General features: G+C 39.6%; 1 protein-coding gene across 1 annotated transcript; it reads left to right on the top strand.

Annotated features, from left to right (window-relative positions):
- The first annotated feature begins 392 nt into the window (after positions 1-392).
- On the top strand, positions 393-21,279 carry myadmb (myeloid associated differentiation marker b). The gene is made up of 3 exons (XM_057856481.1): positions 393-609; positions 4,891-4,942; positions 17,204-21,279. Exon 3 carries the CDS (start codon positions 17,248-17,250, stop codon positions 18,127-18,129), a length of 882 nt encoding a protein of 293 aa, XP_057712464.1. The 5' UTR covers positions 393-609; positions 4,891-4,942; positions 17,204-17,247; the 3' UTR covers positions 18,130-21,279.
- Positions 21,280-22,834: the final 1,555 nt, after the last annotated feature.

Below are 22,834 nucleotides of genomic sequence, written 5' to 3'. Positions count from 1 at the left end.
GCTGGCATCTGGTGCCAATCTGTCTGCACAAATAATGGATTCTGCTGTTCTAATAACAAAAGTCAAGGAAATTTACTGGACAAAATTTAAATACAAACAATACAACTCAGGGACTGTGCAAACAGAAGTGAACTGGTCAATAAGTCAGTAGTGTCTGGGCAGTGTTAAAGACCTTCTGGCCACATTGCGACTGGACAACTACAGTGAGATGCAGTAACTCAGCACCGACACTACCAAGCAACAGCAGTATGTCATACCAAGTGAATTAGATTAGAAATTTTTAGCCAATCCCATCGATTATAAAATAGATGCGGAATACACCCTTGAGTGGTTGCTAACCAATCACATTGCAGAAAAACAACTACAAAAACATTCGACTATTTACAGCCTTCTTTAGCATGCGGATCGGGAGAAGAAACCTGAGTACCAAGAGAAACCCCAAATCTTGATTTTCTGTTCATTTTAGCACAAGGGCCACTTGGCTTTGATGTTACATAACATTTCTTTCCTCTTTCATCATTTGTCTACAAAGGTAGTTTTTCTTTATTTTAGTTTTATTAGTGCCTAAGTGACATCCAGGATCTCTTTTCTGGACCCATATTTTTCTGGGTAAGTATCTTTAAATTTTAATGAGCGTTTGTACAATGTTCCTCAAAAAGTTTCATAGTTAACTCATCGGCCTCCACTAGACAGCCATACATGTTCAGCAAAACTGGGAGGGATGGCAGTAAATGATTATGCTACTGAATTAACATGGATGTATGACTGCTTTAGAAGTCGATGACTACTGATGACTTACATTTTCTATTTATTTGATTAGAACAGGAGTATAGGCAAATAAAGGCATTTGAGTATTACTTAATCTCAAATAATTGGTGAAGAAGAGAAAATTGGAGTAAAATGAAATATTTTACTGGTGCAGAAAATGTAATGTTTACAGACCAATTATATTACCCTTTTAAAGATTTAAGTCATTGTCTGCCATGCCACTGACATCAATGATGAGCATTCACACCCAGTCCTCCCAGTTTTAATGAATTTGATGTCTATGGCCTTCAATGGTAGGCAATGAGTTAAATACTATTTTTTTGTTTTTCTCAATTTATAAATTTACCAGCAGTGTGGCCCGGAATTGCTGGGCATACTACTTGTGCTTGGTTGTTGGGGCCAAAGTTTGTTAAATCTATACATAAGAAACTTAAAAAACAGGGCTTCCCCATGAAATTTTTTTAACCTATGCTGGATGGATTTATCAAGCGGTGTGGCCGGGGCATGAGTGGCAGATAAAACAAACTTTCCTTCGAGATGCGGCTGTAATGTTGTAATAGTAATAAAAGGAGATCATAAAGGGGTTAATGTGCAATCATTTTTTCCCATCACTGTGTACAGTATTGCGGCGCCGGATATGGAGAAGAATGAGAGAGACAGTTTTTATGTTTCAAATTTGCTGGTGTTGCGCCCCACACACCACACGCCCCCAAGAGACAGCGCCTTTATTGAACAGAAAACACCAGACATTAACACTTACAACCACCACTCTCAGTCATGGCTGCCACAACTACCCATGTACCACTGCGGGCGTAACCCTTAGTAATATTCTGGAAAATTGTACTTTTTTTTGTTTTTTATTTTTTTTTATAATTTTGCGTCTTCTTTTAGTAGTACTCAAAGTCACAACGTATAATCACAACACATTTAAACTTGTACGAGAAAGCGTAAAGTTTGAAAGTTAGCTATGACAATTGTCACATTTACATGGAGCCAAATATTCCAATTACAATCAGAATATTTGTTCAAACCGTATAAATGTGTTCCATATAAACACCTCATTCGGAATGAACAGGCCCAAACCGAATGGAATTTCATTCCGTTTCACAGGGGTGGAATATTCCTTTTCCCAAACCGATTAGAAGTAAAATTATATTATGTTAACAGGGAAGCGGAATGGTGTCTGGTTGCGTTCTTTCTGCACATGCTCCGTACTGACGTGGTGACGTCACTTGGTGACGTAAGTAACGTCACTTGCAACATGGCTTCCAAGCACACGCACAGCGCACCCACACAACTTGTCATTCTGAAGTTTTGTTTCCACTCGAAAAGTTAAAACAGCAGCTGATCTGACGATCGATCTCCATGTTTTGCAACGTGACGCTTTGTTTTGATTAATCTGCGCATGTCAGACGGCAGTTGTCAAACGTCCTTTCGGAATAAAGGCAGACACATGTAAACGCTGGATCGGAATAGATGAAATGACATGTAAACAGCTGATCTGAAATTTCCATTCGGAATGATTTGAATCGGAATGAATAAAAGTCAGCATGTAAACGTGGCTAATGTAAGGTAAGAGACGCGTCTTTTGCCCAGAAGATGACGCTGTCGCCTCCACAATCGGGTTACATTTTCTGTGCTAATTTTTGAAGTTTTGAATTATTCTTTCGCACAAAATGGAGGCCTAAAGAGATTAAACCCATCTAAGAACACTCTCAGACACATAAATCACAACTGTGGAAAATTTCATCAAAATCCACCCAGCCATTTCGGAGTCCATAGGGACCGAACCCACACACACATACACAGGTTCCATTTATATATATAAGTATAGATATACACTGCTGGCCAAAGGTATTGGCACCCCTGCAAATCTGTCAGATAATGCTCAATTTTCCCCAGAAAATGATTGCAATTACAATTCCTTTGGTAGTAATATCTTCATTTATTTTGCTTGCAATGAAAAAACACAAAAGAGAGAAAAAAAAAAATCATTATCATTTTACACAAAACTCCAAAAATGGGCTGGACCCTCAGCCTAATACTTGGTAGCACAACCTTTAGACAAAATAACTGCGAACAACTGCTTCCAGTATCCATCAATGAGTTTCTTACAGTGCTTTGCTGGAATTTTAGAGCATTCTTCCTTGGCCAACTGCTCCAGGTCTCTGAGATTTCAAGGGTGCCTTCTCCAAACTGCCATTTTCAGATCACAGGAGTTATCGTGAATTGATTCAGGTCTGGAGTCATTGCTGGCCACTTTAGAAGTCTTCAGTGCTTTCTCTCAAACCATTTTCTAGTGCTTTTTGAAGTTTGTTTTGGGTCATTATCCTGCTGGAATACCCATGACCTCTGAGGGAGACCCAGCTTTCTCACACTGGGCCCTACATTATGCTGCAAAATTTGATGGTAGTCTTCAGACTTCATAACGCCATGCACACGGTTAAGCAGTCCAGTGCCAGTGGCAGCAATGCAACTCCAAAACTTCAGGGAACCGCCGCCATGTTTGACTGTGGGGACCATGTTCTTTTCTCTGAAGGCCTCGTTTTTTTTTCCTGTAAACTCTGTGTTGATGCCTTTTCCCAAAAAGCTTTACTTTTGTGTCATCTGACCAGAGAACATTCTTCCAAAATGTTTTTGGCTTTCTCATGTAAGTTTTGGCAAACTCCAGCCTGTTTTTTTTTTTTATGTCTCTGGGTCAGAAGTGTGGTCATCCTGGGTGTCCTATCATAGAGTCTCCTTTCATTCAGAGGCCGACGGATAGTACGGGTTAACACTGTTGTACCCTTGGACTGCAGGACAGCTTGAACTTGTTTGAATGTTAGTCGAGGTTCTTTATCCACCATCCGCACAATCGTTCGTTGAAATCTCTCGTCAATTTTCTCTTTTCCATCCACATCTAGGGAGGTTAGCCACAGTGCCATTGGCTTTACACTTATTGATGACACTGCGCACGGTAGACACAGGAACGTTCAGGTCTTTGTAGATGGACTTGTAGCCTTGAGATTGCCCATGCCTCCTCACAATTTTGCTTCTCATGTCCTCAGACAGTTCTTTGGTCTTCTTTCTTTTCTCCATGCTCTGTGGTACACACAAGGACACAGGACAGAGGTTGAGTCAACTTTAAACCATTTTAACTGTCTGCAAGTGTGATTTACCTGTAGTTATTGCCACCACCTGTTATGTGGCACAGGAAAGTAACAGGTGCTGTTAATTAAATTAACAAATTAGAGAAGCATCACATAATTTTTCAAAGGATGCTAATGCTTTTGTCCAGCCCATTTTTGGAGTTTTGTATAAAATGATAATGATTAAACTTTTTTTTTCCCATTCTCGGTTGGGTTTTTTTTTTTTTTTTCATTGCAAGCAAAATAAATGAAGATATTACGACCAAAGAATTTGTAATTGCTATAATTTTCTGGAAGAAATTGAGCATTATCCGACAGAATTGCAGGGGTACCAATACTTTTGGCCAGCAGTGTATAAAAAAAATATATAGAGGATATTTAAAAAAAAAAATACAATGATTATTGATAAAATATATAATGATAAATAACATTTAAGTTGTTTTTTTTAAAGACCAAAAATAGTCTTTTGTCCTATGAAGGGCTGAATTAATTATTGATAATAAACATTTAAAAAGGTTATTTTACCATTAGAGCTAAACTAATTTTTTTACATAAACATGAAAAAAAAAACTCATCTTCAAATGACCAAGCTTATCTGTCCATTTAAAAAAAATTGAATGTGAACCCTAGATTAGATGCTGTGTACCTAATGAAGTGTCCAGTGAGTGTGTTTTGTCGTCATGGATTTTCAAAGAAAAATAAGTGCGAAAAAAAAGCCATTACTGTACTAAAAGTAGCACACATGGTGAACTTTTGCACCACATTGTATGTGTGTATGTGTCACCGTCTCCGGGGTGACGAGGGCGGAGGATGATGATGTTGATGAGGAGGAGTAGGAGTAATTCGGAGGGAGGTGTGGCATGTACAGATGTGTATAACGGTGCAAGGACATTCGATGCCTAATTTGGCGGTCTGGGCGGGGAGTGAACTGGCGAGGAAGTCAAGTGGGAGTCTGCTTTGGTCTCACTCTCGCACTCTTCTCTGTGTGTAATAGGCTCCACCGCTGGATGTTCGTGTGAGACGCAGCAGCTGAGCAACTACACGAGGTAAAGAACTTGTTGCATCTTGTACAAATATGCACTTTTTCCTTCTTAAAGGAACACATTCTAAATTGTGACTACATTTATTTGTGTTTCCATGATGAATTTGTATTTTGTGTACGGTAATATTGAGGGGAAATGAGAAAAAAGTACTTTAATGCTTGTTTGTTTGTACAAAGTTTAACACATTTGTGAGTGAAAGGGCTACTTTTTGTTTTGGTTTTGCTTTTATGTGTCCGTTTTTTTTTAAAATCAGGAATATATAGTCTTTTTTGCATGTTTACAGTTGTATTTTGTACAAAAAAATGAGCAGGGAGGTGTTTGCGCGTCAAATAATAGAATCTGTGTGTGTGTGTGACCCTGTGTGTGTGGTGGCTTCAGGGCGTGGCAGGCGGCACACCCACTTCACTACACTAGTCTTGATGAATGAACCTCCAAATGGGTCCCAAAAGCACAGCTAACCGTAAACATGGTTTATAGATAGAATGGAACTTTATGGTTGGAGAGCAATAACAAGTGGTTGATTTTAGTTTCCCAAGCAAACCAAACTTGTATTTAATCCCTACATTCAACTCTAACCACAACTCTAATACCAAATCTCAACCAACAATGGTTTTAGTTTATTAAATTTCATATGTTGATGCTAGGCTGATTTTTAAAATTTGTTTTGGGTAGAGGCAAGAAACAGCGAAACAGCAACACTTCAGATCCCCTCTGCTAGATGACGGTTACTAACTTTACAACTTTGGCCCACCATCAATTCATATGGGTTTGATTGCAACAATGTCGGTTAGTGGCGCTAATCCGCGATTAACTCATTGGTTTCCAATGACAGCGATAGACATTCAATCTATTTTAATTATCTGGGCCCAGATAGTGTTTTTTTTTTTTTTTCTTTGGCGCGCCACACAGCCCGAACCGTTTGATCGATCGACACCGTTTGAATATCGAAACAACCGGAATTTTCACGTGACGCAGGAAATTTTTTGAACGACCCCGAAAAATGTTCCGTTCGCCCGTGAACGACAATTTTTCACCGATTTTTTTGAAAAAAAATAAATTTTCAAAATGTATCTAGTCTAACAATTTTTGACCAAATCACATAATTTGGACATCAAAAATTCTGGGACGGTGAGGGGCATAAAAATTGTATGAAGAATTTGGAAAAAAAACAGTTCCTCGGAAATTTGCCAAAAACTTCCCCATTTATTTTCAATGGCATTTATTTTGTTTGATGCCATTGATGGCCATGTTTGCCGAGTCTATTAATGGCAATGTATTTGAATTACATTGACGCAAATGTAAGTCGATGCCATTGACGGCCATGGACGTCCAAATTTCCCATTCATTTTCAATGGCAAAAAAACAAATACCCCCAAATCAACAGGAAATATATCAATAGGATGTGTCCCCCAAATGTCGCCAAATGACCTAATATGAACAGGGTATGCTCCCCAAATGATCTTATATGACCAGGACACGTCCCCCAAATGTCCCCAAATTACCTGGTATGACCAGGACACACCCCTCAAATGTCCACAAATGACCTGATATGACTAGGACACGCCCCCCAAATGTCCCTAAATGACCTGATATGACCTGGACATGTCCCCGAAATGTCCCCAAATCAACAGGAAGTGACCTGTTATGACCAGGACGTGTCCCCCAAATATCCCCAAATCAACAGGAAGTGAGCTGATATTGTGCCCGAAATATCCCCAAACAAACCTGGGCGGGGCTAAGATCTATATCTTCACATAGCAAAGACCCAGAGTAATTTCTCCAGAAATTGCTTTCTAGTTGAATGATCATGTTTCAGTGCCATTGATGATAATAGACGTCTGATCCATTTGAACTGGTAAGAGTGGCAGCATACCACATAGAAGAATAAGGAATGATAAAACAATATGTACAGGCATGTTCTTTGCATGCATTCTTCATGTTGGCAGAGTATTTGGAACTCAGATGTTATTTCTGTATGTTTTGCACCTGTCCAACATGTTTGCAATTCTTCCAGTCAAACAAAAACAAAAAGGTTTTATGGGGCTGGGCTATTTAAGAATAAACATATTTCCATTAATTCCAATGGAAAAATATGGTTTAAGATGTGTGTATTAAAAAAAACACACTATACAAAAGCAAAATTTACCTTTTCGCTTATTATTTACCCTTTTAAAAAACTTTTGGAGACTTTTACAAGTTTGGCCAGCTCCAAAAAGAAAAAAAAAAATAGAGTGGACCTTTTCCACCACTGAAGGATTTATTTTGTGTGGTCTCCTAAGTGCACATTCAGCTTCTTTTCCACTTTGGCCGACAGTGCTGGCGATTGAGCGTAAGCGAATTAGGGGATGAAATCAGGTTAGCCGCCTGTCGCCTTGGCAACTGAACTCATGACAGCGTCGGTCAGGAGTCGTGGGGCGGGTGACGTCCTGTTTTGTCATCCTGAGACCTGCATGTACTATTTTCAGCCCTTGTCCATTTTGGGGAAGTTACACCCCCCCCTCATTCTTACCACCACCTCTGTATGTTTTCCTCCCATGTTTTCCATGCGGTACAGTGGAAAAGCTGCCTTTTCCCCCACTTAAATCCTGCAACATTTTTGGGAGCACTTTTACATGACGTGTTATTGCTCCTAAAGCTGGAACGGGACAGTAAATGGGAGGGAAGGAACGCCACCAAGGAAAGGGAAAAAAGGGAGTGAAGTTGAGAAAGTGAGAAAGAAAAAAAAGTTGGGGAGCCAGACTGCCATCTGGAACACATCAGTAAGTTGGATTTTTTTTTTTTTTTTTTACACATGGAATATTGTAGGCGGTGGAAGGGGAAGGGGGCCCCGCAGTGACTCACTGCTCTGCTATTCCTCTCCATCACCGGCCTGCAAGTGTGTGTGTATGTGTCGTTCATGTGGCCCGAGCTCAGGGCTTCCCCGGGTTCCTCCCTTAACACTGCCCACCCCCATCCTTTCTTCACCTTCTTTGCCTTCATACGTCCTCCACTGTTAATAGCAGCTAATGTAAACAAGGCCAATGTCGTCTGTTTATTTCAGGGGGCTAAGCTGACAAGGATAGTGCAGCGTTAAGCCAAGTGGGTGATTGATGTCTTTGGTAAGGGAGAAAGTCAGGCAGTGTGGTCCGAACGCTTCTTAAAATTTCCCATTGTCCCAGCAGGCTGCAAGTTAGGAATGTAGAAATGTTCTAAGAAACATAGCATACTAATGCTTAGAGATGTTTCATCCATCCATAATTAGCGTAATCGTATATATATTTAATAGAAAATCCTTATGCAAAACACATATTGGGCCAAACAAGGAATCTGTATGAACACATTATAGCCGGTTGAGCCATTTTTCATTGTGGTGATCATAATAAGTAAAGGCACAATTTTTAACAGCCCATTATCCTGTACCTGTACCAAAGGTAGGTAGAGTAGCCAAATATTTTACTCAAGTACAATCATGTGAAAAAATTAGGACAACCCATGAAATATTCAGTTCTTTATTAAGAAATGTTCGCATATCAATGTCTGAGCTTGTTTTTCTTTATCTCTGAAAAAGAAAGTGATTTAATTGCAGGTAAACAACAAAAATTAACATTGTTTTACTCATTAAACCAAAAATATCAACAAAAATGCATATTCTAACTGAGGAAAAAGTTAGGACACCCTACCACCTAATAGCCAGTGTTAGCTCCTTTGGCTGAAATAACTTCAGTGAGACGCTTTTTGTAGCCATCTACCAGTCTTTGACATCGGTCCGAAGAAAGTTTGCCCCCACTCCTCAAGGCAGAATACTTTCAGCTGTAAGATATTTGAGGGGTTTCTTGCATGTACAGTTGTAAGTAATGTAAGTTATTATTATTCAAGAAACCCACAAATACAAAGTAACACAACTAGCACCTCAGACATTCATTTGCTTTGCTTAGCCAAAACCACCTTAGTAACAAAGAAGCAAGATGGATATACGTAATTTTTTTCAAACCTAAGCTTTCAAAAGCGACAACAACTACTGAGCAAGAACCAAGGGTTGAAAATGTGGACCGTGAAAAGCAGCTAACATGGCAGGATGTGTCTGAGGAGAACTTTTCTACATGTCCATCCATGATCAAACGAAAGCAAATATTCCTTTATTAAAAGAAAGTTTGTAGTGTTTACTTTATAACCGCTGTATTCGTGGCCATTTTTAACACAAAGTTGCAATTTCTGATGGGGTGAAAAACTTGACAGAACACCGGCAGGCGTACCATATTCAATGGATGACGATATTGGCGAAAAGTATAGTTATCCTAAGAAGCCTGATTTAGACTTCCCCTAAAAAAATGATGAGGAACAAAAAAACGCTTATTTTCAACTTATTATTATAAATATTCTTGCAAGTTAATTTTATTGCTGACACTACGTTTCTGGGTCATCAACATGTTGTGCCCCCCCTGCCCCAAAAGTCACCTCCACCTATGGGCTGAGAGTCATTAATGTTATACCTGCTCAACACATAAGATTAAAATGTGAAGACTTATAGAAATTTGAAAGCAACTTCCTCCCTCTTTTGCTCAAAATCTTGTCTAACCGTAAATGTTAGATGGCGCACACACATCTCTGCTAAGCGGAAAAATATGCCTTTTGAATTTTACTGATGTCTGGATCTGATAACTGGGCCTTTTCCTTATGTTGAATGGAATTGCTTCTGTGTCGCTTGAGATATGAAAGAAATTAAAACAATCCTAAAAAAAAAGGCATGGAAATAATGAGATAGCTGAAACACCAAAAGAAAGGAGTACATGCTTACAAAAATGGCTTGATGCAGTTTTATCATAGAACTCCCAAGACTGGACGCTTACCAAGTACAAAATAAAACCATCAGAAATGCTCCTCTACTTACATAAACATGACTACCTAGCAGTTTAAGCTAGTCGTGCACAGCTTCCTCTTTCTTGACTTAGATTTGTTGGCCTTTATTGCACGTTAGCCATTAAGCTCACTGTAGATTGCTGCTATTTGCTTGACTTTGAATTGTGTCCCGTAGTTATGGGTTAGCTGTTTACTCTAACACATAACAACGCTAGGCTGCATTTTTATAAGTTGATCTCAATGACTATAAATCTCAAGGCAAGCAGCTGGCCGCTGTCTTATTTACGACATTGTCGGGAGGAGTAGTGGGAAGAGGCGGATCCCCCAAAGTTGTCGGGCGTGGCACGCATCTGCAATTTGTGGACTTTTTACTACAAGCATTCCTCATGGGGTTTACCATGTCTGGAGTCCAGAAAAAAACAGACCGTTTTTAAATACGTATATGGCGGAAAACACTCAGGTGACTTGAAGTTCTACTCTGAGACCTCCAATTTCGCCAACTTTCGAAATTGTCCGATATGCATGTGTGATACATTATTGGAAAGCTTAAAATCTCAATTTTCTGGGGGAAGAAACATTTTGAACAGGAGGGGCATATAAAAAAAACTTAACAGCAAAACCCTAACTGGAGGTGAGAGCATGTGAGAGCAGAATTAAAGACCCGACAATTTTAACGAGATATTATCGTGTTCTTACCTTGTTTTGATCCAAAAACTATCTGTAACATGTATCACTGAGTGTCAAGACACAGCTGTAAATGGCCACAGCTGGATTTTGGGGGGATTTTACGGGTGAACATGGTCATATAACAAGGGTCGTGATACAGAAATTGCAGACATCAAGGAGTTGTCGAGATGTTCTTTTTCATATATTTACCCTTTTAAACGTTTTTCACTTTTTCTTTGTTTGGATCGATTATTTATCCTCCAACATATTGGAGAAAATGTGACAGTAACAAAAACAAAACAGTTAAGCGATAGTTAAGAGGTAGATATCCATGACTTTTTTGCAGACACCATTTTTTTCATTGTGATGTAATTTGTTTAAAAGTTTAAAATATGCGAGTGAATAATTTATAATAATAATAATAATAATTTAATAAGTCTTTTTTTTAAACGAAATATTAGACATCAATTAATGATTCTAAGCTAAAAATGACCGATATTTTGAATAATAAATATAATTAATTACCTTCGTTTTATGGCTGGGTTGAAACAAAAGCAGTTGCGCGACATCTGTAAACGGGGGTTTCCAGGGTAAAACGGACAAATTAAGAATAGCTCGGCAGCTTAACGAGCCATGAATCTGCTGTGGCAGCATATAGACATATTGTTCTATCAAACACAACAGTTCTTTTGGCTTAAAATACAGCAGTTTATTTTAAATAGGAGTGCAAGGGCAGAAACTGCTTTTTCAGTCTTGTTTGTGTTTTCTGCTATATACATTTTTTAAAAACAGCATCGTTTGACTGCTTGAGCTAAGCGTCCAATAGCTGTTAACTGTCTGCTATTGGATGTCTATCCCTTTCAATCGCAGTGAAACATGATCACTCAGTGGTAACCTATGCAGTTGAAATGGATTTGATGTCTATAACTGTCAATAGCAGTGAATGAGTTAAAGGCTACCAGCAACAAAAATAATCCAGAGATAGAAGGATATTAAAATATATATTTGTATTTACATTACTGAAACAAATTTTGCAGAGCAAAGAGAAAATGTCCAGCGACCACAAATAACTCAAGGAAATCTCAACCAAGACAGCGGAATTCATCACATTGGATTATTTCTTATATGAATTCATTTATGTAAAATAAAATACAGTGGTACGTCTACATATGAAGTTAATTCGTTCCAGGACTTTGTTTGTAGGTAAGTCAAAATGGTTGTACGTCGTGTAGGACTTTTTCCATAAGAAATCATTTTAATTCCATTAATTTGTTCCACAGCCCAAAAACATACACCAAATCCTTAATAAATATTGCTGGTACTATTGCAAATAGCGATTACACAGAGCAAAACAAATACATTATAAATAAAAATCGTAATAATAATATAATAATAATAGCTGTATTAATGTAATGAATCGGGTTCTAATGTGGGGGATGTGTTTTGCGTGCTGTACCTGAACGCACCGCGTGGCTGACGTGACAGAGTAAGAGTGGTGCATTAGAGTTTTTACTTTCACTTTTCATATATTATACATATACATATACATTCATATATAGGCATGTTGCCATAGACTTCATAATGTATTGACGGGACACAGGGTGCGGGGCCGATAAATAGGGGGCCTGCATTGTTGGCGAGGCGTCAAAGCTGACTGAGTTGAATCACAGACAAAGAGCTTTTTTCGTTGAAAATTCTTGTGAATAAATGCTTAAATCCCCGAATTATTTTAATATGGACGTAAAACAATCTCGATTCTTGGTTAAAAGCAACAAAAAAAAGTGCAGTTAGCGTTTATTTTACGTAAATATGTCGAAGTACAATGCTAGTCTGTTAGTGAATGTAGCTAGCAGCCCCCTGATGAAAACAGCTTTTCTGGTGAAAATTCTTGTGAATAAATGCATAAATCCCCAAATTCTTTAATGATATGGACGTAAAACAGTCTTGTTTCCTGGTTAAAAGCAAAAAAAGGTGCAGTTAGCGTTAATTTTAACTAAATATGTCGAAGTACAATGCTAGTCTGTTAGTGAATGTAGCTAGCACCCACCTGATGAAAACAGAGCTTTTCCGGTGAAAATTCTTGTGAATAAATGCTTAAATCCCCGAATTCTTTATAGATATGGATGTAAAACAGTCTTGTTTCTTGGTTAAAAGCAAAAAAAAAACAAAAACATGCAGATAGCATTTATTTTACTTAAATATTGCAAACTATGATGCCAGTGCAGTAGCGGCTAATTTCTCCCATTGATTTTTTTCACAGCGTTTCAAAATGAATGCATGTTACGAAAAACATAATAATTACCTTGAATCCTCGAACAAATCACTCCTGAGACAATCCTTCCTGTTTGTATGCGGTATAGCTTTTGTACTTTTTAAATAGAAATCCTGCGTTAGATTTGTTTGTGAATAGCTCCTCTTGATATGGGCGGCCCCCTACCTGAAGGCGTTGCGCAGTGGCTGGCGGAATTGACCCGTCAATAGAATTATGAATACGATGATGTTGCGTTGCACAAGTTCTGAAATAGACGATTAAAAACTTGACCAAGCTGGCGATTTAATAATAATAATAATTGTCACTTTAACTTATAAAGACTGACGAACGGAAGTCGTCGGAGGACCGTCGAGCTCATAGACATTATACTGCAGTATTGTCGAGCCAGTTCACAGATATGCACACCACGCTCATATTTTTCTATCATTTCCATCTTCAACTTTTTCATTTTTCACCTCCTGCACTAACACTCTTGCAACCCATGTTGATTTCTCTCACAAGAAAATCCGCCGTGCGTCCGTCTTGCGGATAAACAAGGAAACTGTGGCGCTGTCATAAATCGTAGTATTTCGAGCATATCGTCGGATGTAGAAACAAATGGCGAGTCAAATTTTACGTCGGATGTCGAAAAGATCGTGTGTCGAAGCAATCGTATGTCGAGGTAGCACTGTACTGAAGTTCTGCAGTTCCCAACATTGAATGGAAATAAAGGAGCGGTACTGTTTAAACGTTAGCAATTGTTGCTAGGCGGGTTAACCTCCGGTTTGTCCCTAATAGTAAATGAATGGAAATAGTGTAGGAACGAGATGTTTACTGAACTAAACCTACCAATTCTATCCGAAAATGGTGTCCCTAGATGTTTACTGAACGAAACCTATCAATTCTGTCCAAAAATGATGTCCCTGGTGCCAAATTCCCTGGTAAAGATGTGGAAGAATATTCAAATGTTCAGTTAAAGAGATGGCTGGAGTGTCGAGGGCTGAAAAAGACGGGAAAAAGAGCTGACCTGATCCAGAATGAGCTTTTTTATCGACACCCTTTTCTTGTGTACATTGCCTTACGCCACTGACAATGACGTTCTCCCGTTTCAACAATCTGTCCTTTACCGCCCTATGCCCTGTCTTTCTTATGTATTATATCCTCTGGTTGTCTTACGTCTCAGGTTCTTGGGGGCAATTTACATTGCTATTTTTATGTAGCGATCGCAAATGCTACTCACTGACTTGCCTGGCACAGCCAGACTATTCTCCCTGTATTTTTCAAACCCTATGAGAAATAGTCTGGGACCCAGCCCATTAACAGCCTCTGGAGCAAGCTACAGAATCAACCGTCCAATCAGATTCGTTTATTTGCGTGACGTGTTCTTAATGAGTAACGTCACTCTTGGGCGCCGAAAGTCGTCTCTACAACAACACATATGGCGAACGGGTGAGCCGAGAATATGTTCCAAACCGCGGTAAAACCAGTTTTAAATAACTAAAAAGAACATCGAAACAAGTCATAGACAACAGTCAACACGGCTTGCGCCATACCCATGTTAAATAAACTTCTCCATTCTCTGCTCACGCTAATTATTTGTCGCTTTAACAACGTCACGTCTGCCCGTCGCTGATTGGTCCACTCCGCTGTCTGTTTGCTGTGGCTTGCTCCGCCCTCGGAATTTGATCCTCCGACGGTATACCAGGCAACTCGGTGAGAGCCAACGAACACTTTTAATTTTTTCATTAATAACAAATCTTTATTCTATAATTTATTTACGCTTTCCCCTTACTAAAGTTGTTTTTTTATAACAGAAAAGGTAACAGGGATAGTCAGATACCATTTTCATTTTTTTCAGGGAATTCATTGTCAAACAGGAGCAGCACGGCAAAACGCCACGCTAAAAGCTAAGCAAAAATATCAAGATGGCTTACCTCTTCGTCCTCTGTAGGATCATGGCCCCCAACAAAATGTTTACTGCATATGAAATGCGAATGGCTTCACCTTGCTGGCATTAAACTGGTCTTTTGGAGGTCTGCGCAAGTTGATCCATTCTTCACACTTTTTTTCTCTGAGTTTTTGGTTTCGGGAAATGTATGAAGAAAAATGTATCAAGAAAACATCCTTCATATGTCGTAATGTCGTTTCTACGAGTTCCATAGCAGCAGTGTTTGATTGGCATGTTATTTTTTAGAAGATTACTGGAGAAAACAAGCAGAAATAACATGGATCGCATGCGAAGGCATGTCTATAACGTCCCAATTCTGCGTTACGATACATTACGGTCTAAAAACAGCATTCATGCGGTACGCTATTACAACACAAACTGAGTAAACAGATTAATGACCATCCTGTTGTTCTAACGGGTCGTTGTCAACCCTTACAGTAATAATGGATTGGACACCCATTATCATCAATGGCACTGAAGATGAACATAAACTGCCAGCCATCCCAGCTCAAATGAATTTGATGTCTATCACTGTCAGTTGAAGGGGATACGTTTAACACATACAGCACTTGTACATGTTTATGGCACAAATATGAATTAAGCACAGGTAGCAGGAATCATATTCTTAGAGGCCGGGAAAAGTGGTCAATATTAAAAATAAACTGCCACATAAATATGGAGACAGTAAATTACTGCGATCTTCCATTCTTTGTGTCTTCTCTCACCCGTATGGATGTTATGTCTAGTGTGGCGCCCGTTTTGATCCAGTGTTGAGTGATGGTGGGAACTTCAAAGCTGCGAATGAAAAACTCCCACTCCATTCTTTCTGTTGATAAATCTAAACAGTGAATTAATTGCATCAAGCATGAAGCATGTAGGATTCCCCCTCCAAGAGTCCGCCCCTGTCGATGAAGGATACACAGCGTGGTCAGCGGAGGGCACCGCCCCGACACGCCTATTGAAGACTCGAATACTGATGGAATGTCGGAGCGAGGCAGGCCAAGTCTCCAAGCAGCAGGAATGACTTGCAGGCTACAGCAGTAAAAAAAAATCAGGCTGGAAAGGAGAGAGAAGAGCTAGGGGAAAAGGCAGTTCTCAGCAGATTGTCCAAGCAGATGTAAATGTGTTCACCACAGAGGAGTCATTATTTGTACTGGAAACACAATAACACCCTTGTGTGTGAGTGTGTTTTCTGCCATGGTTATATTGAGCTTGGAATCCATCGCCCTCGTGTGGTGCGATCGATCTATTGCATCTTTTTGCAAGGGTTTGCAAAAGTACTGAAACACCTATAAAAATGTGGACCAAAGATGCTTGAAAAGTCATTTGTCTTGTGTACCATATATCATCACTATGATGGAGTATATGGGGCACAGAAACAAAGCCTGCAACAATAAAGACGTAATATTTAGGTCATACGTTGTAATATTACAAGATTTAAATAATAATATATAAATGTGATATTTCAGTCATAATGTTACGAAAGTTAAGTCGGGTTGGTGGTGCGTCCCCTCTTGCCATCCCTGAAGGCCGGTTGATGGGTGTGCAGGTGGCCCGGGGGACCACCCTGGATCCCGGGGGGGTGACAATGGTTCCTTTGCTGGACTGCGGGAGGAGGGATGGGCTGCGCTGAACACCGCCCCTTAAAAGACAAATTTCTTGTTATTTTCTTACTTAATCAAAAATGATTGCATTTTGAGTGAGGAGCGTGGTCAGATGAAAGTCATTAACACTAGAACTACCAAGGGTGGATCAGTTCATACAAATCACTATTGTAACCAGAGACGGATCATATGACCCTAATCAGTATATCTTTTGTGAGCACTATGGTCCTCATTTGTCATTCCCATTCACATTCGCAAAACCACAAGGTTGGATTGCTCCAATTAGCATCTTGGGTGTTTGCATGGCAGGGCTGCCTTGGCTTTGTTGGACGGTGGACCACTCAAGCAGGCATCCAGGCGGACAACCGTTTTACATATTCCAAAAGCTGCAGTTTGCCTACAGTATGTACTGTATACTGAAGCTTGTGTTTGCTGTGACAAAACAGCTGTTTGAGCTGCTGTGAAAGGTTCTTTGGTCATTGTGTGCTTCAACATAATAAACTGTGAATCTTGACAATTGAATGTTGGACTTGTCGAGTGCTTAATGGGATTTGTCCCAGATGTTCTAACACTCAATTTTCTACAGTTCTGGATGCTAGTCGTAGTTTCATCCCACATGGCCCTCTCATCATTTTTACACTAACCCAGGAGTTAACAAGTCTGGATTTGCAAATATTCAAGATTCTAATTGCAGCTAGCCAGAGTGAAACCCCCACTCCACACCTAGGGTGCTTGATTGCTTGTTTGAGTGGTCTATTGTTGGACAAAGCCAAGTTGTCAGTTTGGTATCGGGGTCTTTTGATGCCTTTCTGGTATTCCTTTATAGCCAAAAAACTGGTAGTTCCAGTGTTAATCAAGGCAACATGTAAAAACTTTAAAAAGGGTGTCAAAGATTCATGGATTTTCACATTTTGTAGGTTACCCCTTGTATATGTGAACCCTTCTTGTTCTGTCTTCAGATTTATCACCGGTCAATCCCTGAGCGAGGCGAACTAGCACTAAAATGGCGATCGTCCTGCACTCCACCCCCCTCCTGTGGACGCGTCTGGCGGCCCTGATCTTCTCCTGCGTGGCCTTCTCGGTGGCGGTCCACGGTGGGCGTCTGTACCACGGCACTGGCGACTGGTGCATCTTCTGCTGGGCCTTCAGTTTTGCCGGAACCCTCCTGGTGCTCCTGGTGGAGCTTTTTGGCCTTCAGACCCGAGCGCCCGTCTCCTGGAAGAACTTCCCCATCACTTTCGCCTGCTACGCTGCCCTGCTGTGCCTGTCGGCGTCCATCATCTTCCCGCTGTACTACTTGAAAGGCAGCATGGGGCCTAGCCAGGTGCGCGATTACCGCATTGTGTCCACAGTCTTCTCCTGTCTGGCCACCATCGCCTACATGAGCGAGGTGAGCATCAGCAAGGCCAGACCAGGCGAGGTAGCCGGCTACATGGCAACTGCCCCAGGCCTGCTCAAAGTGTGCGAGACCTTCGTGGCGTGCATCATCTTCGTGTTCGTCAGCGACCCAGTGCTATACGACCGTCACGACGCGCTCAAATACTGCATGTCCGTCTACTGCATCTGCTTCATTCTTTCTGCTGCCATCATTCTCCTGTGTGTGGGTGAGTGCACGGGCTGCCTGCCCTTCCCCTTCGCCCGCTTCCTGTCTGGCTATGCCCTGCTAGCCGTGGTGCTCTACCTGTCGGCCACCATCATCTGGCCCATCTTCAACTTCGACCCCAAGCACGGTGGCAGCAAGCAACGGCCGTCCAACTGCAGCATCACACAGGGACTGTGCACGTGGGACAAGCTGATGGCGGTGGCCGTGCTCACGGCCGTCAACTTCATCCTATACCTGGCCGACCTCATTTACTCTGCACGCTTGGTATTCGTCAGCGCTTGAGATTCCGGCAAAGTCAAATGCGGTGGCTTATGTCTCTGTTATCTGGACTTGACTCCGAATTGTCTTCCAAAATACTCCTATTTCCGAACCTTTGAGGTGAACGGTCCAAAATTCAGAGTTACAACAAATATTTGATGAAAAATCAGCAACCTGACATATCAGTTTATTTTTCTTTGACTATACTTGCAACTCACAAAACCTATACGTGTTTCGTCATTAAAGGGGAAGACAACACCAAAATGACTTTTATGTACTTAGAACTCTGATAATCCAGAAATGAATGTTTAAACACTAAAATGTAACGCTGCTCACGGGCGCAGCCATTTTATGATGTCAATTATACCCACGTACATACACATGGATAGACTTGAGAACAGTTGCATTTGATAATGGGTATTACAATTAATACAATTGTTGTCTTTTATATCACATTTTGGCGAACACCGTTTTCTAATCCCGTCTTTCCTGTTCATTTTGCTTTTGCTCATAAGTGGATTTTAAGGGGCGGCCGATAAGTGTCATTGCGTGTAATTGACTTTCCAATATATATATAAAAGTTGTAAAGCAATAGAACTGAAACAAAAATGAATTAAATGAACAAAAAATATATTTTTATAATGGGTCAAAATTATTTTTCGAACAGATCATGTGACTAGCAACTTAGACTGTCATTTGCTTTGCATATAACTAAAAAAAAAAAAAAAAAAATATATATATATATATATATATATATATATATATATATATATATATTTTTTTTTTTCCTCTAATTATTTTCTTTCTCTTTGATTGAAAATGTTTTTTTTTTAATTTTTTATTGAAGCAACTTTTTTTGGGATTAAATGATTTAGACACAAATGTCTTACCCATAATATGGCCCAAACACAAAAAGGATTGCTTCAATCAAAGAAAACTTTTGCGATGAAAAATTAAGTGTTCAAACGCAATTTTTTTCTATCTCAAATATTTTTGGCATTCAAAAACTTTTACCATCACTTAAATTTTTTTTTTTTTGACTGAAGTGATTTGTCTTTTTGAAAATATATAATTTTTTGACGAATTTTTTAACTTATTTTTTGATTGAATAACGACAAAAATGTCCTAGCCAAAATGTGGCCCAAACACAAATCAAAATTACTTTAATCAAAAAAGTTGCTTCAATAAAAAAAAAAAAAAACTTCAATCTAAAAAAAATAATAATAATAATTCAAAGAAAAATAGCTTTCGCATGCATTTTTTTGAGTTTCAAATTTATTTTTGCATTCAACCCCTTTTTTTTTTTAATTGAAGTGACTTTTTGGGGGGTTGAAAATATATATTTTGATTGAAGCAACTTTTTTTTTTTTCCAAGTGAAGCAACTTTTTGGGGGGATTGAATAATATAGACACACATCTACTACCATATGGCTCCGTCCAGGGGATACAATTTTTGACAGGGATAACTACATTGGCACGACACCGGCAGTTACACCATATTCAATGGATGACGACCTTGGCGAAAAGTATTGCCTAAGCAGTTTGATTTAGAATTCCCCTCAAGAATGATGGGAAACAAAAAACACTAATTGTCAACTTAATATTATAAATATTCTTGTAAGTTAACTGTATTGCTGACACTGCGTTTTGGGGTCATCAACATGTTGTGCTCCCCCTGCCCCAAAAGTCAAACCCCGCCTATGCTTTTGCTGCTCGTTTTGTAAAATATCGACAGTGCTCTGGGGTTCAAATTGAAAGGGTTGAACCGATGACATGTTTATGTCGCTTAAATCATACTCTGGAAGCCCGGCAGCGTAACCAGGTGACGTCACCGCCCTGTGACGTCAACAACAATGGCAACTTACTAGTTAAACTAATTTTACAAATTGTACAAAAACGAAAACATCACGAGTGGCTTCAATATCCAGTTTACTCATCATAACATTTATATTTTAAGAACTACAAGTCTTTCTATCCGTGGATCCCTTTAATGACATAACGAGTAAGTGCGAGGAAATTTGGGATACTGCCATTTGATTCGCTGGAGGAGTCCTGGCATTGAGAAAATGTCTGCCCCCATGTCGGTTAGCCATTTCTTGAAAATACTGGCTTTCATCTATGAAAAAATGAGCTTTTTTTTTTTTTTTTTTTTTTCTCCAATTCATTAAAAAAAGATTCTTTCTACTGGAATGGACGTGATAAAGGTGTTGTCTCTCCCTTTAAAATGAATTATAGTCTGTTCAAGCCTAATCTTGGCCACCAGAGGGCAATATATTATAACTATACAGACACAAGAGTTAAACTATGATTGGTTTGCCGCCCTCGGTTATACAATTTGGAGTTCAAACAAAATTTTCATGAAAACGTTTCCTGAAGGCAGAAGTTTGATTAAGAAAAATATATTTTGTCACTGACTTTTGTGCTGTTTTTTAACAAAGCTCAAGAACAAATATTTTTTCAGGACTGCAGTCATGATGCAATAATGACCATGGAGCTTTTTTACACTTCAAATATGACCTAAAATGTTCCCTTTTGAGGTTCCATTGTATTGTCAGTAAAGACTCCGTGCAAACCTGCCATAATTAAATTTACACGTTTAATTAAGAAGATTGGTGCTTTGGGCGTGGTCTGGTTTATATACAGTTCTATGTTTACATGTCTGCTTTGTGTCGGTGCCTTGAAGGACTCAAAAAAAGTGTGTTAATGAAGTTTAAAATCACAAATAAAAATATCATTCCTCTACATTGACATAAGCTAAGGGGGGGAATTGCATGTAAACATAGTAGTGTTACTATTTTTGGCAATATGACCTTCAATAATCGTTTCAAATTCTAATGTCTTTGTTTTACTTGAAGCAGTGCATCACTAAGAAGAAGCAGCGACTTGATTTTTAATGATATTCTATTGTACAGGGCGCACATACTTGCACGTTACGATATAAATATTTGGAATTTGTGTGTGGATGTAACAAAAGTAGACATATACACACTGTATATGTGCACGACGTATCTTTTGTTTTGTAACACTCAAATGCTATTCGACACATTTTGTCAAGGGCTCTGTTGTACGTTTTTTATTATTAATACTTTTATATTCCGCCATTTTGTTTTTCCTCACCGCGTCAGTGTTTTAAGAAAATGTAACCTTGATTGGCATTTCAATAAAAACACGTATTAAACACTCTTGTCTTGTTGTCAACTCCTTCAATGCCTTTGACAATAGTTAGACGTCCGATAATATGGCCTGTTATCCTTTTGATGTCAGTTTAAATTAGTTTGTCAGTAGTCGTCCAATCCATTTGAACTGGGAGGGCTGGCAGCGAATGAACAAATGTTCAGTGTCGTTGATGGCAGTTAATAAGTTAAAATTAAAGAATAAAGGGGCATGTTCTGGTAGGAATGTAAATTAATTTGCCGTACTTTTCGGACTATAAGTCGCAGTTTTTCCTCATAGTTTGGTCGGGGGTGCGACGTATACTCTGGAGTGACTTATACAGCGGGGCAAATAAGTATTTAGTCAACCACTAATTGTGCAACTTCTCCCACTTGAAAATATTAGAGAGGCCTGTAATTGTCAACATGGGTAAACCTCAACCATGAGAGACAGAATGTGAAGAAAAAAACAACAACAACAGAAAATCACATTGTTTGATTTTTAAAGAATTTATTTGCAAATCATGGTGGAAAATAAGTATTTGGTCAATACCAAAAGTTCATCTCAATACTTTGTTATGTACCCTTTGTTGGCAATAACGGAGGCCAAACGTTTTCTGTAACTCTTCACAAGCTTTTCACACACTGTTGCTGGTATTTTGGCCCATTCCTCCATGCAGATCTCCTCCAGAGCAGTGATGTTTTGGGGCTGTCCTTGGGCAACACGGACTTTCAACCCCCTCCACAGATTTTCTATGGGGTTGAGATCTGGAGACTGGCTAGGCCACTCCAGGACCTTGAAGTGATTCTTACGAAGCCACTCCTTTGTTGTCGTGGCTGTGTGTTTGGGATCATTGTCATGCTGAAAGACCCAGCCACGTCTCATCTTCAATGCTCTTGCTGATGGAAGGAGATTTTGACTCAAAATCTCTCTATACATGGCCCCATTCATTCTTTCCTTTACACAGATCAGTTGTCCTGGTCCCTTTGCAGAAAAACAGCCCCAAAGCATGATGTTTCCAACCACATGCTTCACAGTGGGTATGGTGTTCTTCGGATGCAATTCAGTATTCTTTCTCCTCCAAACACGAGAACCTGTGTTTCTCCTAAAAAGTTCTATTTTGGTTTCATCTGACCATAACACATTCTCCAAGTCCTCTTCTGGATCATCCAAATACTCTCTAGCGAACCGCAGACGGGCCTGGACGTGTACTGGCTTCAGCAGGGGGACACGTCTGGCAGTGCAGGATTTGATACCCTGGCGGCGCATTGTGTTACTGATAGTAGCCTTTGTTACTGTGGTCCCAGCTCCCCGTAGGTCATTCACTAGGTCCCCATGTGTGCTTCTTGGATTTTTGCTCACCGTTCTTGTTATCATTTTGACGCCATGGGGTGAGATCTTGCATGGAGCACCAGATCGAGGGAGATTATCAGTGGTCTTGTATGTCTTCCATTTTCTAATAATTGCTCCCACAGTTGATTTCTTTACACCAAGCGTTTTACCTATTGCAGATTCAGTCATCCCAGCCTGGTGCAGGTCTACAATTTTGTCTCTGGTGTCCTTCGACAGATCTTTG

Source organism: Corythoichthys intestinalis, chromosome 14, assembly GCF_030265065.1.
Source record: "Corythoichthys intestinalis isolate RoL2023-P3 chromosome 14, ASM3026506v1, whole genome shotgun sequence".
Lineage (NCBI taxonomy): Eukaryota > Metazoa > Chordata > Actinopteri > Syngnathiformes > Syngnathidae > Corythoichthys > Corythoichthys intestinalis.
The sequence above is the reverse complement of the archived record's forward strand: the minus strand, read 5'-3'. Positions and strand labels throughout refer to the sequence as shown.

Bases quoted from the DNA above. Each gene is read 5' to 3' on its own strand.
- myadmb (XM_057856481.1), top strand. From the start codon at position 17,248: ATGGCGATCGTCCTGCACTCCACCCCCCTCCTGTGGACGCGTCTGGCG.